Source organism: Loxodonta africana, chromosome 5, assembly GCF_030014295.1.
Source record: "Loxodonta africana isolate mLoxAfr1 chromosome 5, mLoxAfr1.hap2, whole genome shotgun sequence".
Taxonomy (NCBI): domain Eukaryota; kingdom Metazoa; phylum Chordata; class Mammalia; order Proboscidea; family Elephantidae; genus Loxodonta; species Loxodonta africana.
In genome coordinates, this window is record NC_087346.1 from 65074016 (window position 1) to 65090658 (window position 16643).

General features: G+C 38.4%; 1 protein-coding gene across 1 annotated transcript; it reads right to left on the reverse strand.

The window, feature by feature from the left end:
- Window positions 1–437: 437 nt before the first annotated feature.
- DMP1 (dentin matrix acidic phosphoprotein 1) lies at window positions 438–10210 on the reverse strand. The gene is made up of 4 exons (XM_064286278.1): window positions 10153–10210; window positions 9068–9111; window positions 5449–5481; window positions 438–3155 (listed from the first exon to the last, which is right to left on the reverse strand). The coding sequence occupies exons 1-4, from the start codon at window positions 10208–10210 to the stop codon at window positions 1770–1772; spliced, it is 1521 nt and encodes a 506-aa protein (XP_064142348.1). The 3' UTR covers window positions 438–1769.
- Window positions 10211–16643: the final 6433 nt, after the last annotated feature.

Here is a 16643-nt window from a genome sequence, read left to right on the forward strand (position 1 = left end):
CCTTGGTTCCCACATGTAGGTATGTAGACAAGGCTACATTAGAATCTCCAGGGGTCATTTTAAAAATGAAGACCTATGCGTCCCACTCTAGACCTATTAATTTAAAATCTCAAGGAGGAGGACTAGAGAATATGTATATATACGTATGTGTGTATGTGTGTGCGTGTGTGTAGAGAGAGAATATATATATATATATATATATATATGCATACGTACTTATATGCTCTCCCAAGTGACTTTAATGACAACAGTTTTGACATTTTGGGAGAATAGAGATATGTGAAGGATGGGAAGGGTCAGACTGAAGGCTAGGAAGTCTTCTTGATTCCCAATAAATTTTTCTGGGTATTCTGATGTATTCCTGTGGAAGTATGGGTAAAAACACATTTGAAAGTACAAGTGCTGAGGTGAAGCTATTTCCCTGAAAGAAATAAAAATGTAAGAATATTTTACACAAATGACCATCTGAGAGACCAGCAAGAACTAATGTTAAACTCAACTATTATGAACATTTCATGTGGCCTCATACAAAAGTTGAGAATTTATTTTTTTTCTCGTCTTTAACAGATTTATTTCAGGAACTATCATAAGCAACACAAAGTAATTTGACTAATATTAGTAATAAGTTTTTCACAAAATAACTTAAAAAAATCTTTCATTTTAATGGGGGAAAATTAATAAAGTATTTCATAATGTGGTAAAGAAAGAATTGCTTAACATAGACATATCCAAATAACCAACACTATTATAAAAAATAAGCACACATTTCTACTGAATATTATGATCTTTATTACAAAACAAATATTTTATGTTGAGGTAACATTTCGAAGGGTATTTGGCGAAAACCAATTTAAATCTAGCTACACAATTTTGCCATGTGCAACATATGTAATCGATTCAGAGAACAGTTTTTCTAACATTGCACATGAGCTGATTTCAGGACAAATAAAGCTAAAAATTATCTATTTAAAAATTTATTTCTTTCTACCACCCTCCCCTATCCAACTAGTAGTCAATGATGTGATGTTCATGGGAATTCCACAAAAAACATCAAACAGGATAAAATAGTTGGGGGAAAAAAAACTGTTTGTCCAAACCACTTCACTACGCCAAAATTCAACAGTGTTTTCAGAAACTAAATTTTTAGTCAATAGGTTTTACTATTGCTTATCCTAAGAATAAATAATATCTCCCTTCTTCAATAGACAAATGTGATCCAACCCTCCAACTCCATTGTCTTTCCCAGTGAAGTCTTCCCTGATCCTCCAAGGCAAAGTTGGTCACCCTCTTCTATGCTTCCTTGGTACTTTGTTCACAATTCTGTTATAGCATCATCACATTGGATTGTAATAATTTTTATTTCCCTCATATTTATCCTCTTTAGATCATAAGCTCCTCAGGAGCAAGAAACAAGTCTTAAGCTTCTTTATATCCCCAGCACCTAGCACAGTGCCTGGTACATAATAGAATCTCAATAACTGTTTGTTGGGCTAATGAATTAGGAACTATTTCAGCTGTGAAGCTATAACGTGCATCTTTCTTTGCTTCCAGGCTCATTGAGTATGTCCTGATGTCATCCCACGTTCTGTGAACCTCTAGAATGATGACACCCTGGCAACAAGAGTAATGTCAGCAATTCCTTTCCAAAAGAAATGGCCTCTGGTTGTCTTTTTGATGAAAAGATCAATAAATTATAGTTGTAATGATTTCCCTACTCTCTCATCCCCAAGATTTCTTTATGTGTGAGCCATTTCTAAGGAAAGCTGATGCTAATAGCCATCTTGGCAGTCATTGTCATCTTGATCCCCAATGGGTTTGTTGTGATAAATATCAACTGTTAATTTTCTGCTTTCTATCTCAGTGTTTTTGGACTGGCCATCTTCTTCGCTGCTCGATTTGCTCTCAGTAGAGTTGCTGTCTTCTTTTGATCTGCTGCTGTCCTGAGAATCACTGTCATCATCTTCCACAGACTGGCTGTCCTGCTCAGACTGGCTTTCCTCACTCTGGCTCTCTGTGGAGGCACTCTGAGACTGAAGACTCTCCTGGCTAGAACTGTTCTCATCCTCAACGGACTCTGGGCTTTCCTCTGAGGATTTGAGGCTCTCATTGGAGTCACTGTCAGCTTGCTCCTCTCTGGATTCACTTTCCGAATTAGAGGGCTTACTCACATTGTCTTCTTCACTGGAGTCACTGTCCTCCTGGTCTTCTTCTGAATGGTTGGTGGTGTTTTGATCTGGGTTATCACCCCTGGACTCACTCACTACCTCTTCCTGAGATTCACTACTGTTTTCTTGAGGTGGGAGGTCAGCCTCTTGACTAGATTCACTGCTAAGGTCTTGTACATTTTGGTTGTCTTCCTGAGATTGATTCTCCTTGCTGTCTTCTCGAGAGTCACTCTTGTTTTCTCTGGATTGGCTAAGGCCTATTTCTTTGGAACTGCTGTTTTCTGAGGAGTCACTCTTGAATTCTTCCATCGTGTTGCTATCCACAAGCTCACTCCTGTCATCTTCGTCAGAAAGGCGGGACTTCCTGAAAAACTTCCTTCTGGGATTCTCAGCTGATTGGCTGCCGTCTGAATCTTGAGTACTTGCTTGTTCATCACTCTTCCCTTTGGATTCTTCTGATTTGATACTGGCACTGCTCATCCTAGAGTTGTTTCTGTCACTTCTAACGCTGTCTGGATCATCACTCTGCATTTCCTCGTCATCAAACTCGAAGCCATCCCCATGGCTACTATCCCCTTCACTGCCACCTCCTACCCAGCGCTCCTCACTCTCGCTCTCATGGGTGAAGTCACCTGCCTCAGGCCTGCTGTTCACCTCGCCCTCATTGTCGACCTCCCTGCTCTCAATAGTGGTATCTTGGTCACTGTCTTCCCCTTGTGGGGTGCTATCTTCTCTGGATTGTGTGGTGTCAGCAGAGTCTTCATCACTTTGGAGTCTGACGTTTCCTCCTTCATGTCCCTCTTCAGGGCCTAGGCCATTATCCTCATCACCAAAGGTATCATCTCCACTGTCATCTTCATCATCATCTTTATCATCTCCTCCTTTTCCTCCTCTCCTAGAGAGACCATCAGCTGGTCTATAAATATATTGACGATCATCATGGCCCCGGCCCTCCTCTGATTCGCTGCTTTCACTAGGGTCTTCATTTTCCTGGAGGTTGAAGTTAACAGACATGGTCAGTACTCCAGGAGCTGATTATAGAGGCTGTCATCTAGCCCCTCTCTAGGCTCTTTCTGCTTTATCCTTCCTGTGTCCCTTTTCTAACCCAGGGTCAGTTTTACTACTCATCTGCATCTCTACTAGAGGTTAAGTAAGCAAATGAAGAGGAGCCCAAATTCAAATTATTTAATTTTATATGGGCACACTTCACTCAATCCTATAAAAATTTACTAAAAAAATACTTTATAGATATCACAGTTATTAAACTCAACTCTAATTTAATTTCCTTAAAGGAAATTCTCAGAGAATTTTTTTGTGAATTAGACAGTTGTCTTATAATGCTCACTTCTTAATTAGTTTAAAACAGAGTTTTTAAAAATATTGGATGACCTTAAAATGACCCAAATATCTTTTTTCTAATGAATCCTGAAACAAAATGTATTAGGACAAAAAGGATGAAATCTTTAGTTGAAATAAAATATTGTAGTAAGGTAAACACCTCACTCAAGCCATGTTTACACCACATTTGTACAGGCAGAGTGTTGTCTGCAGAAGGCTCAGCTAGAAGATTACTAGTAGTGTGACCACTAGGGCAGCTTGGTACTAAGCGTGAGGTCAGAGAGATGACCACAACGAGTAAAAACAGATGCATGTTCTATGTGGATAAAGAAGGATAATGAGTCTTCCTGCTCAATGAGTCAAGTAGGCTGTTGTTACTACCATACTCTGCAACTGAGATTAGTTGTGATTTTCTTTTTTCCTTTTTCTACATGTCCCCACTGATCAAATCTGAGTTTTCAATTGGGAATACAAGATGATGTCGTCTCTTCCTACTGCTGAAGTTGTACACTGGCATGCTGGAATTGAGGTTGTATTCAGCTTATCATACCCCCTAGGCACATATCACACCCCTTTCAAGCATGGACAGTTGCCCTCATTTCAGAGTTCAGAGGACATTGAGGTAATAATCATAAAATCCCCTAAAAAGAGCATTTCCACAATTCTATGTTTTTAAATTCCTAGAATATCTCTTTGACAGCTTTTTAGTAAATAGGGATAAAAAGCCTAATAATTCATCTTCCAAGGCTGGCTAGGTGTAGAATACAACATGGGTCAAAGCTTCAGGGAGAAACATGGTTCTCCAAATCTCTGGAGCCCCCACGGTATTGAATTTGGCCCAAATGATAGGATATCTTAGAAAGTAATGACATTTAGTCTTGGAAAAATGGAAACAAAACAAAAAAAACCACTAGTTTTTAGTAAAGAGAAATGAGGCAAGTTCTGGGGATAAGCCACTTGCTGACTATGATAGTTCTGGGTAGTTTGTCTTCCTCTCTAAGACACAGACGGGCCTATTTTAAATAAATAGTCATTACTAAATGAGCAAAAAAGAGGAAGACCCTCAATGAGATGGACTGACACAGTGGCTGCAACAATGGGCTCAAGCCTAACAATGATTGTGATGATGGCACAGGACCAGACAGTGTTTCATTCTGTTGTGCATGAGGTCGTTATATGAGTCGGAGCCAACTCAACAGCACCTAACAACAAAGCAGCTGTTTCTTTAGAGATTCCTCAGGGCTTTCCTTTTCCCTTCTCCACCAGGATCCTGGACACAGAGATGTCCAGGCCCATCAGACACTTCTTGTTTGCCTGAACACTGCTTCTCTCTTGATCTGAACTTCTCCAATTGTAAAAGCAACATTCTAGAATGACGAGTAAGCTATTACTTATATAATCAGTGACCATTTGTATGTGTGTGCATGTCTTTTGTTTGTTTTGTTTTTAAGTAGAACGGACATTTAGGGCCACAATTTCTCCAATCTAGTCCCAGTGATACATTTGGAATGAATAGCATGTCCACAATGTCTAAATTCTCCCCGTTCCTTTTTCCCTTCTTATTTTACAGGACTATTTAGCCAACATAAACAATGGTTAGAAAATGTTATATTTAGAACAGCTGCCAGGTAATTTAATATAACATCATTTCCTCCATTTCCTAAGTAGCCTGAAAAGTTCAGAAAGGTCTGCTTAATTACCTGTTCCTCTGAGCTATCTTTACTTTCTTCTGATGACTCACTGCTCTCCTGAAAAAAAAAAGGAGGGGAAAAAAAAGCGTTTATTTTTCCTTTTAGTAATTGCTCAGGAAACAAAAAATAATAATACATATCAATTGTTTGTGGTTTAGATTTACTACTTTCAAAATGGCATGAGGCGATGGGAAGAGTGTTAAAATCAAGTTATTTCATGAGATGTTTATGATAAAAATAAATGAGATAGTTACCGAGGGCAGTGTTGGTGTCTTAGCCAACCGACCCTGCAGAAAAGGAAGGAAAACAAGTTACTCCTTCACAGATGGGTTATGTCATCCACATTGCAAATATTTAGAACAGTTTTAGGTGACTTTTTTAGTTTATTGATACATATTTTACATTTACATGAGTAATAATGGAATTTTATGGTGAAATGGTTGAAAAATGAATATGGGATGACTAGTGGCCTGAAAAGATTTGGGGTTAGAAAAGACCTAGGAGATTTTTTATAATTCTGATGCTTCGTTTACAGAAAAATATACTTTATTTAAAGTCGGTTGCTTATACAACCTTGAGGAAATGTAATACAGGAAAAACAGCCTTGGAACTCAGAATCCAGATTTAAGCCTCAGTTTGAGCACTGAAAGTCCTGTGTTCCAGGAAATCCTAAGTCCCAAGTAAACTGGTGTGGTTGATAAACCTACCTGAACTTGGGCAATTCACTTCAATCTTACCTTCAGTTCCCTAGTCATAAATTAAGAAAGTTAACATCCACTGTCCTTGGCCCATAGGGTTACTAATGAAGATAGAATCAGCTAAAACCAATGGAAGCATCTTGAGAACTATTCGATGTGATATAAACTAAGGAAATGATCTATTTTAAAAACATCCACCTTATAAAATTAATAGTAGACAAAATTGAATTGAGAGAGCCATTAACCTTTCTTCTTTCACATAAAATCACTGATAATAAAAACAAATGCCATTTCTAAGCCTTAACTATTCAGAGTTCCTATTTGTTTACTTTCTTCAGTCTTGCAAAAGCCATGAGAATACCCAAGTCACCTCTGGTCACTGAGTTGGAACTGGCTTGACAGCACCTAACAACAACACCTCTGGTGACCTCTGTGAACACAACTAGGTCCCTGTGTGGCTCAATGCCAAGCAGTGGTGTGAACATCCAATGCACAAAGTACAGCAGGGAGGAGCTCCTGTTGGCATGTCTTCAACATGCCTCCCAGCAATGTCTCCTTTAGAGAAACGAGCTATAATCACTTTAAGTCTTTGCCCTGGAACTGCAGGCTACACCATGCAGCAACCTCTATTCCAGTCAGCTATCATCAGGAATTATGGGGTGGAGGGGAGCAAGACATTGGTATTCTTCTCATGTCAAGAGTGGGAAACGCCCCTGTTTGTGCTACTCTTACTCTAGTGGAATGAGAAGGAGAATCGATAGTGACTGCTTTTAAATTAACCAGTCCATGATTATCTTTGATGAAAGTTTATATAATAAATCTGCAATGTCTTTCCTGGCCTCATCAAGGGCAGGGCCACACCTCAACCTTCTTACATAATCTGGCCACCACCAAAAGCCTTAGGCCCAAGCTATCACACAAAAAAAGCCAGCAGGAACCAAGGCAAAGGAAGACACTTAGAGGAAGACAGGATAAAAAAAAGAGGCAACTGCAGTAAATACTATAACATATACAACCCTATAACAACATTAAAAACAAACAATAACTTACAGGCAGATACACATGCTGTATAGGGGAAGGAGGGCATATGGGAATATAACCACACACACAGGTTAGACTGTGGATATTTTTATATACATACTTGTATGTACAGCATGAATATTCATGTATACAATAGAACACAAAAAGGGCACAGCCTAGAAGCTTCCTAGACACATCAAAACACCTTGAAGGGCTGAGTTATTGGGGCTTAGGGCTGGGGACCATGGTTTCAGGGAACATCTAGGTGAACTGGCATAACATAATTCATTTAAAAAAATGTTCTACATCCCACTTTGGTGAGCAGCATCTGTGGTCTTAAAAGCTTGCGAAAGCAGCCATCTAAGATACATCTATTAGTCTCATTCTGTCCTGAGCAAAGGAGAATGAAGAAAACCAAAGACACAAGGAAAATATTAGACCAAAAGACTAATGGATCACATGGACCACAGCCTTCACCAGCCTGAGCCCAGAATAACTAGATGGTGCCCAGCTACTAATATCAACTGCTCTGACAGGGATCACAATAAGAGGGTCCCAGACACAGCAGGAGAAAAATGTGGAACAAAATTAAAATTCACAAAAAAAGACCAGACTTATTGGTCCGACAAAGACTGGAGGAACCCCTGAGACATTCTTTTAACTCAGAACTGAAGCCACTCCCGAAGTTCTCCTTTCAGCCAAAGATTAGACAGGCCTATAAAAGAAACAGTAACACTCATGAGAAATGTACTCTTTAGATTAATCAAGTATAGGAGACCAAGTGGGCGACACCTGCCCAAATGCAAAGACAAGAAGTCAGGAAGGGACAGGAGACTGGTTGAATGGACCTGGGGAAGCTGGGGTGGAAAGGGGGAGAGTACTGACACATTGTGGGGATTGCAACCAATGTCAAGAAAAAATTTATTCATAAATTTTTGAATGAGAAATGAATTTGCTCTGTATACTTTCACTTAAAGCACAATAAATTTTTTTAAAAAAGCCATTATGCACCAAGCAGATATCATAACCTAAATATCACACACAGCTGCCCCAGGTCCCCAGACCAAGCCTCGCCACACTGGGCATCCCGCTTTCTCCTCATCACCTGTGCTGAGGTCTGTTGCCAAGTCCTCTACCACCAGGATATCATATCCCAAATCTCCTTCTTCAGGGTCTTGTCAAATGAAAAAATGATTTTACGTCCCTTCCCAATCAAAATATTCTACTATTCCACCAAATTGAAGATGACATTTAACACACGGAACAGTTTAGTTTCTTGTTTCATTAAAACTTTCCACTCAAAAAAAATCCAGCAGGAAATAAGGTAGTTAACAAAATGCTGTCACTTGGCACAAGATTTTAACCTTTACTTCTGGTGCCAATATTGAAAATTTATTGACTTACTAGACCTAGCCCCTGTCTGAGAGGGACATAATACTCTGGTTAAGAATGTTGACTCTGGGGCCAGAGTAACCTAAATTCAAAGCCTGTCTCTAGCGCTAATTAACCATATAACCTGGTAGACTAGGTTACTCTCTGTGCCTCAGTTTTTTCATCTGTAAAATGGGAATAGAATAACACCTAATCAATAAGGCTGTTGTGAAGATTAAGCAGTTGATACACGTAAAGCACTCAGGCACATACTTGGCAATGGTTCTTGAGTTCTAAAAGTAAATGACCATTGGTTTGAGAATCAGCATTCAATGAACACAAATTGTCATCCCAAAGACTCTAGTGTCTTCTCATTCTCCTTTCTTTCTTCACCCTCTAGGACTTGACCTCTTGCCTTCTTGGACGTATGTTATCTCTCCTGTTAAAACAGATTTCTAGTCTTGGCCTTTCCCGGACAGCCTTGGCTCATTGTTATCCATCCCCTTGCACTACTGTATGTATTCATTACAAGAATAAAGCTAAAAGAAAAAAAAAGTACACCAGTTGTACTATTAAGTTGGAGTTGAAGTGTGATGTAAACTAAATCATCTTACATGAACTAGAAGATACAACTTATTACCTAGTATATTTATCTATAATTTAGGCTATGATTGTACTCATTGAATCATTAGCGGATTCAAAATTTGCAATGGAACCTATTTGGCTATAATAATAATATATTAAAATAACACAGGTTTTCCAAGAAAGTCATATTTCTGCTTACCTTCCATTCTTCAGAGCTCTTGGATTCAGTATTTTGGTACCTGGCTACCTAGAAAATTTGGCATACAAGGTCAACTCACAAGGCAATTTTCAAGGCAACAGTTACTAACACTTTACATACTTAGGAGCGACCAGCCAGTCAACTAGTTACCACTGAGTCGACTCCCACTCATGATGACCCCGTATGTGTCAGAGTAGAAATGTGCTCCACAACATTTCCAATGGCTGTGGCCTTATGGAAGGAGATCACCAGGCCTTTCTTCCGAGGTGACTCTGGGTGGACTCAAACTTCCAACCTTTCTGCTAGCAGCCAAATGCGTTAACCATTTGCATCACCCAGGATTCCTACTTAGGAGCCCAAACCCCAAACCCACTGCCACCAAGTGGTTTCCGACTTACAGCGACCCTATAGGTCAGAGTAGAGCTGCCCCACAGGGTTTCCAAAGCTGTAATGTCTACAGGAGCAGACTGAAATGTTTTTCTCCCTTGGAGCAGCAGGTGGGCTTGAACTGCCCACCTTAAGCCTGCTTAACCACTGTGCCACCAGGACTCTTTTACTAAGGAGTAATGGTAGTTAAATTTTAGCATGCATTAAAATCACCTGGAAGCCTTTCTAAAACACAGATTGTCATGTCCCGTCCCCAGAGATTCTGGTTCATTAGACCGGAAGCAGGACACAAGAATTTTCATTCCTAGCAAAGTCTTAGTTGATCCTGATGACGCTGGCCTGAGGAGGACACTATGAGAACACTGCATGAGCCAGAATCGACTGGATGGCAACCAGTTTATGACGAAGAAAAACGAGACTCATTAGCTATGTGAATGGCCCCTGAATAGAATGAGGAATAACTTTGATGCTGTTTTAAAGAGAACAACTTCTAATAAATTACTATTTTCATCTGACTAGACATACAGCCTAGGAAACACAACGGTGCAGTTTTACTCTGTCCTATACGATCACTATGAGTTGAAATCGACTCTACGGCACACAACCACAGAACACAGACAGCCACCTTGGTTCATATCCAGTGAAAATTGTGGCGTTTTAGGTATAAAAGGAATTTGCACACATCCTTAGCCTGGTACTTACTGGAAGAGCGCAGGATAACCCCCAGAGGAACACAAGCAGGATGCTGGTCTTCATAGCCGAGTGTGCCCCTTCTACCTGTGATGAAGGACATAAGACATTTTCCTATGCAACATTTTTTTTTTCTTATTTACAAAACAACTCACTCCTAAGAGATAAGGTGAAAACTTTTCAACAGGCAGATCTAACACTTCTTCGCTAACTCTTAACAGGGAGGCAGAAAGACACTGGAATAATGATGAACATAATTAATATCACATGTGCACATGTGACGCTCAGAGAAATGGCAAATATTTTGTTGCCTATATTTGCCACAATTAAAAAAAACAGGAACAATTTGGCAAAAATAATTTTAAAAAAGAAACAGGAATAGAGAAATTTCTGATCACTCACATTCATAATAATTTTGCAGCTCAGTGTACCAAAGCAACCTGATAAATTTATGCCCCCAAAAGACTACATTTATTGACACCATACCAAGCGTTTGTCCTGAAACACGCACACACACACAGAAACACACACAAATGACTTCTAAGTCACATTTACAATCACATACTAATGTCTAGACAAAATACATTTTTTTTTTTTTCTTGGTCTGTTGGAGATCACTATGGCAGTCTTCATATTACAGTTCTAGAAAGCTCTTAACATTTTCTGAGTCAATTAGTCCCACATTATACACGACTATGCTAAATCCTTGCAAGTGTCAGTCGTGGTCCTGAAGGAGCTGGAGAAGATTAGAGGTTTGTCGTACACTTGTGAATCGTGCTGATAGCCAAATCAAACTGTACTTTCCTGGAAGGAGGCTTCGATTTACCCTTTAAGAACCTGTGGGATTTGGAAAACAATTTGTTCTACATCTAAAAATAGATAGACTTCAGATTTTGAAAGTAACTTGCCCACAGTAGTAGGGCCTGATAGCTGTGCTAACAGGCTTGTTGGATGGACGTCCATACGTTTTGCAAAAGATCTTGCAAGTTTATTTCAGACTTCACTTCTGTTAATTTATCACTTAAAATGTTAAATATTTACTATACTAGTAACAAGAGATCTGAGTCAGCAATTCTCAGCCCTAGCTGTCCATCAGTATCACCTGGGAAGCTTTAAAAACAAACAAAAAACAAAAGCACTAAAAAGCACTAGCCCACAAGTCCCAGCCCAGAGTCATAAATCAATTCGCTGAAAGTGGGCAAACGGACAGGTTAGTTTTGAAAGTGCCCCCAAGTAATTTTAACTGTTAATCTAAGAAATAGGTATAACTACTCAATAAACATTCTGAAAACATTGGCTCAGGAAGTCATCAAATCTTTTTAATATCTATTCCAAAAAACAAAAGAAACCCTAAGATAGAGGAGACTGGGATCATTCCTCAGTTCTGTTCTACTTTCAAAAACTCGAAATAGTCAACCAGGGCCTCTTATTTTATATCATGATCACTATCCCTCTTCATCATTGTCACTTATAGTTTGTGTTATTTTCTTTATTCTAATTAAGTATGGTACATATCAGTCCTTGTGTTTCAAGATTATTTGAGGGGTTTTTGTTTTTTAAATCCTTTATCTAATATCAACAGAAAAAAAAAAAACATACGGAAATTCTCAACTAAAACAAGCCTAATTCAAGCGATGTTACTTTCCATTAGTTCCAACAATCAAGCCCTTATTTTAAGTTCTTAGGTTCATTTGTTAAGTGAAGGAAAGTTTCCCCAAATATGATACCCTCCAAATAATCACAAGCCAGTGGTTTCAACATCACAGATCAAATGAAAATCAGGCAGGGCACCATTTTAATTTTCGAAGTGAAATTTAAGTAGTGTGGTAATCCTAAGATGCTCTGAAATAAGTAAATATCTCAGCCTTGATTAAAAAAAAAATTTGATTAAAGGCCAGTAAATATTGAGTTCTCCTCTTGTGTTTTCTCTTCCTTCTCTCTTATCTAAATAACAAAAAACGTGGAAAGGGTGCCACCAGAGCATTTTTCTAAATGATCAATGATGTTTACCAAGGATGCTTACAGCGTCAATGCTATTTAGCGATGGAATATTATGAAGCATAAGAAAGATGCACTAACTTCCTCATGGCTTCTGGAAATGTCAGTTACCACCCTGACACACAGCAATAATTTCCCAAATGGAAATGTGGCAGATAAAAATAAAAGCAACCCAGAGATCCTCAGAATTGATGTTGCCTCCCGAGAAAACGTAGTCCCTCAGTAAGCATTATAGGAAGCCAGATCTTAAACACTGCATTAGGTTTTCAATTCATATTTTTGATAAGACTAATTATACTTTTGTGTGGTGTATTTTCAAGTGAAAACAACAAACTTTAAAGAACATCCACTGTTAAACTTAAAAAAAAAAAAAAAAGATATGCAGTAGCCTACAACTGTAATTTGAGTTCTGCCTGTTTGCAAGACACTGTATTAGACTTTGAACATTTCTAAACTGTTTTCAAAGAGTCGAAAAAAATTGAAAATATTTAGGTTGGGGGGGATGCAGTTCAGGTTTTGAATGTAGTCAACAGATCTTTTGGCTCCTAAATAAAGGCAATTGTTCTGGAGTTTTCCCAAAATTAAGATTCACTTGAAAATTATGTATCTTCTTTTATGTGAACGGAAATGAAATAGAAACAAAAATTTGAAAAAATCATGAACTCTTTTTCCTCAAAAAATGATTTATTAGACTTGATACGCTAATTTATGTCTTAGTATTGTTATCTTCAATAATACTAATGAACAGCATATTCATTAGTAGTCAACAAATACTTATTGAGAACATCCTGTCTGCCAGGCACTGTGCTAGATGCTGAGGTATAGCAGTTGTGCTAATAATAAGCTAGTCTTACAAAAGCAAAATTACTCAAAACCCAGCTAACCAGAACCTCCATTACATAGAATTTGTTTCTTTATTACTCTTTGAAAATAAATATGGCCAGGGTATGAGCTCTAAATTCAGAGAACCAAACAAATAAACCAATAAAAATTTCCAACATTTCCAATTGTATTGTCATGAGATCAATTGCAATCAAATCAACATCATGCACTTTGAACAACTGTAAGCTAACTATAAACCAAATAAAACCAAACTGGTTGGCATTGAGTCAATTCCCACTCATAGCAACCCTATAGGACAGAGTAGAACTGGTCCGTAGGGTTTCCAAGGAGGGCCTGGTGGATTCGAAATGCTGACCTTTTAGCAGCTGAGCTTTCAACCACTGTGCCACCAGGGCTCCAAAATAACAATAAGGCACCCCCAAATTAAACATGAACTTAGAAAGCCTCCAAGCATCTGAAACACATTGGTATACGTCACCATTTTGAGGTGGGTAAGTTGGCTAATACCCTTTAGAAAATTGTTTTTACGTTCACATGTTTCTAATCAGCAAATTAAAAGTAGGATCGTCTATTTAACCCTGAGTTAAACAGGAAGTTTGGCTAACCAGAAGTTGTTATCCCTGGAGTAGGTTGCTTGAAGAACTACTATTATACCTGGCATCTTCTAGATGTCATTCAGAAATGCATTGCTTGACCACAACTCCTGCTCTCTGTTGTGGAAGACAAACTTTTCTGATAAAGATGAAGAAGTGGAATAAAAGCAGCAAATAAAAATACATATGGATAAGAGTATATACAGTCATGAGTCCCTTAACGTCCATGACACATTCTGGGAAATAAGATGTAATGTGATTTAGACATTGTGCGAACACCGTACTATATACAGGCAGTCCCTAGCATTATAAACATCCAACTTAAGTACAACCCATAATTACGAACCAACCCCTATAAAGCCTATTATATTAAAAATTTGAGATACGTACAATAGTTCATAGTAACAAATGGGCACTACTTTGCAATGAGCATCGAAACATTATTATTATTATTACTCTGGGATTTCTGAACTCTGTTATAACTTTATGGGGGCCACAGACACATATACGGTTGGATATTGCCCAAAGGGATATTATACGCCACATGACTGTACATGCGTAAGCCTTCTACATTAGAAAACATTTCAAAAGATAACTAAATTCAACATTTGTTTGATTTTGACTTTATGTAAGGCATCATTCTAACACGAACGCCCATGCTTAGCAATACGAAAGTATTATAATTATTACACCATTGATTTATTTCCGTGCTTCATGTCTTCTTTCAGTTACTCAGTTCATAATGCATATTACTGAATGTCTCTAGATAAATAGCATTAAATGACTTTTAATTAAAAGGACTTTATATTGAAAGTCTTGCCAATATAGTTTAGATTCTTTCACTCTGTCTTATAGGCCATGAATATCTTGGTATCTACAAAACCTAAATGCAAGTTTTATTTGTTTTGCTAATTAAAGCTAAACTTCAAAATAACCTTCTATCTGCCTCCTGTTCAGTAAACTTTCCCTTTCAGAAGTAGTATGCAGAGATCTAATTAAGGTATTACAAAGAAAAACACCAGTCTCTAGTGACTTACATGTCATTTAACATCATTAATTACTGTGACTTAAACAACAGGCACATAAATGGGAATTGTTTTTACCCAAGCATAGCGTTCCCCAACTCTCTGCATGGCATAATGCCTCTCAACATGTATACACATGTCATATTTTTCAATTGTACAGTAGAAGTCATTAAAAAAAAATTAAAAGATGAAACTGTCTTACCCTCTTGAGTTCACAATGACTTTTCCCAAAAAGTCTCAAAACTCAGGTTGAAGTTCTCACAGAGGAAATCGATGCCCAGTGAAGCCAATCTTATGTTGATATTCTGAGCACTTCTCTGATGGGACAGGAATTTAAACTCTGCTCCAGCTCTTCACAGCCAATCAGCCTCAGGCTGGGGGTGACTGACATCACAAGGTGTCACCGGGACTGCAGTACACCCACACTTCCTCCACCATGCAGAGGCAGATTTTCCCTAAAAAGCTTTTGTGGTTCTCAAATGACTAGACGAGTTTCCATTAAATTGAAGATCTTCCTTAAGCTTTATTTTGATTTCTAAATATATGTCATTCGCATCCATGCAGGCTTATGAGCATAATAAACAATGACAATGTCTCCCACCCACTGACAGATCCCAGGAGAACAAGGATGGGAAAAGGATGGTCATAGAGTGGGTAGAAGGTTTCCTCTTAATGTACATTTCCAGGTTGTACATGAAGGAAGCTTCTAAAATACTAGATTTTCTTAAATTGTTTGTGTTGAAAATACAGGCTTTTATTCTTTCCTTTTTCCTGTTTTCAGCAACCACTACTCATATGCTTTTCTTCCCATCAATCTGCCCCATACACATAGAACAAAGCCCCAAATTCTCACTCATCTAATGAAGTACCCTCAGCAGAATCCTATGGTGACTGTAAATGTTAAAGCGCCTCCCTAAGTAACTTTTGTTTTTAGCCAGAAAGAATTTAAATCTAACACTTGATTATTCCCCAACTCTTGCTACGTTTTGACTTCACCCCTAGTGATTCTTTGAAATCAGAAATAGATTAAAGAGAAGACTAGTTGAGTAGCATCCAAAGAAACCAATTTCCAAGGGACTCTATGCCATCACTGAAAATGTAATGAAATGGATAGAGTGTTATTTACTAGAACTCTGTTAAAGTGCTTGTCTGCTATCCAAAAGATCGGCTTTGCGGGAGAAAAGACCTGGCACTCAGCTCCTGTATAGATTTACAGCCTAGGTAATCCTACAGGGGCAGTTCTACTCTTCCCTATAGGGTTGTTATGAGTCAGAATCCACTTGAGGGTACACCACAAGAAGAAGTCTTTTCAAGGAGAGTACTGAAGGTTGTTGAAGGGAGCCAAAAGTGGGTTGGCCCTTCCCAAGCAGCATGCTTACGTAAGAGTGGAACAACCACTGAGCAAATATTTAAAAACTATAAGCCACTGGAATTAAAAATCCTCAAGAGTGGGAATGTTTGCCTTGTTTAGTGGTGTATACCCAAAGCCCTACTACCTGGAACAGTTCCCAGGTCATCATAAGCATTCAAACCAAATTAATCAAACCAAATAACTGAATGGATGGGTTCAAAAATGGGCCAAATTATTAGCTTACCTGTAGTACTCACATGTCTGGCTTTTTTAAAAGTGTCGTGGTTGTTGGAAATTTTAGTTGATGCTCCTAATCACTGGGGCCTGGAAAATTTAGGCACCCAACTTTATTCAGGAAACTAAAGTCAAGATATGGATTCTTAACTTATTCAATGTAGACTGCAACATGGGGTTGAGGGGCAAAAATGAAGAGAAAGGACTCTATTTTCATATAGGTCTGATTAGAAGGCCGAAGTTCATATGGGGAAAACTATAAGTCCCCAATGTTCTGTTCCATTTCCAAATTACACTCCCTCGTAGTTTCACAGATTTTAACTGAGGTCTATCCCAATCGGATCTTATAATCTTATGTCACAATGTATTCTGGGAAGATTTTGGTGGAGGTCAGTAAAGGACATTGTTTTAGAATCCCCTTCACCCCAATCACCATATTAAAACAGGCAGAGCAA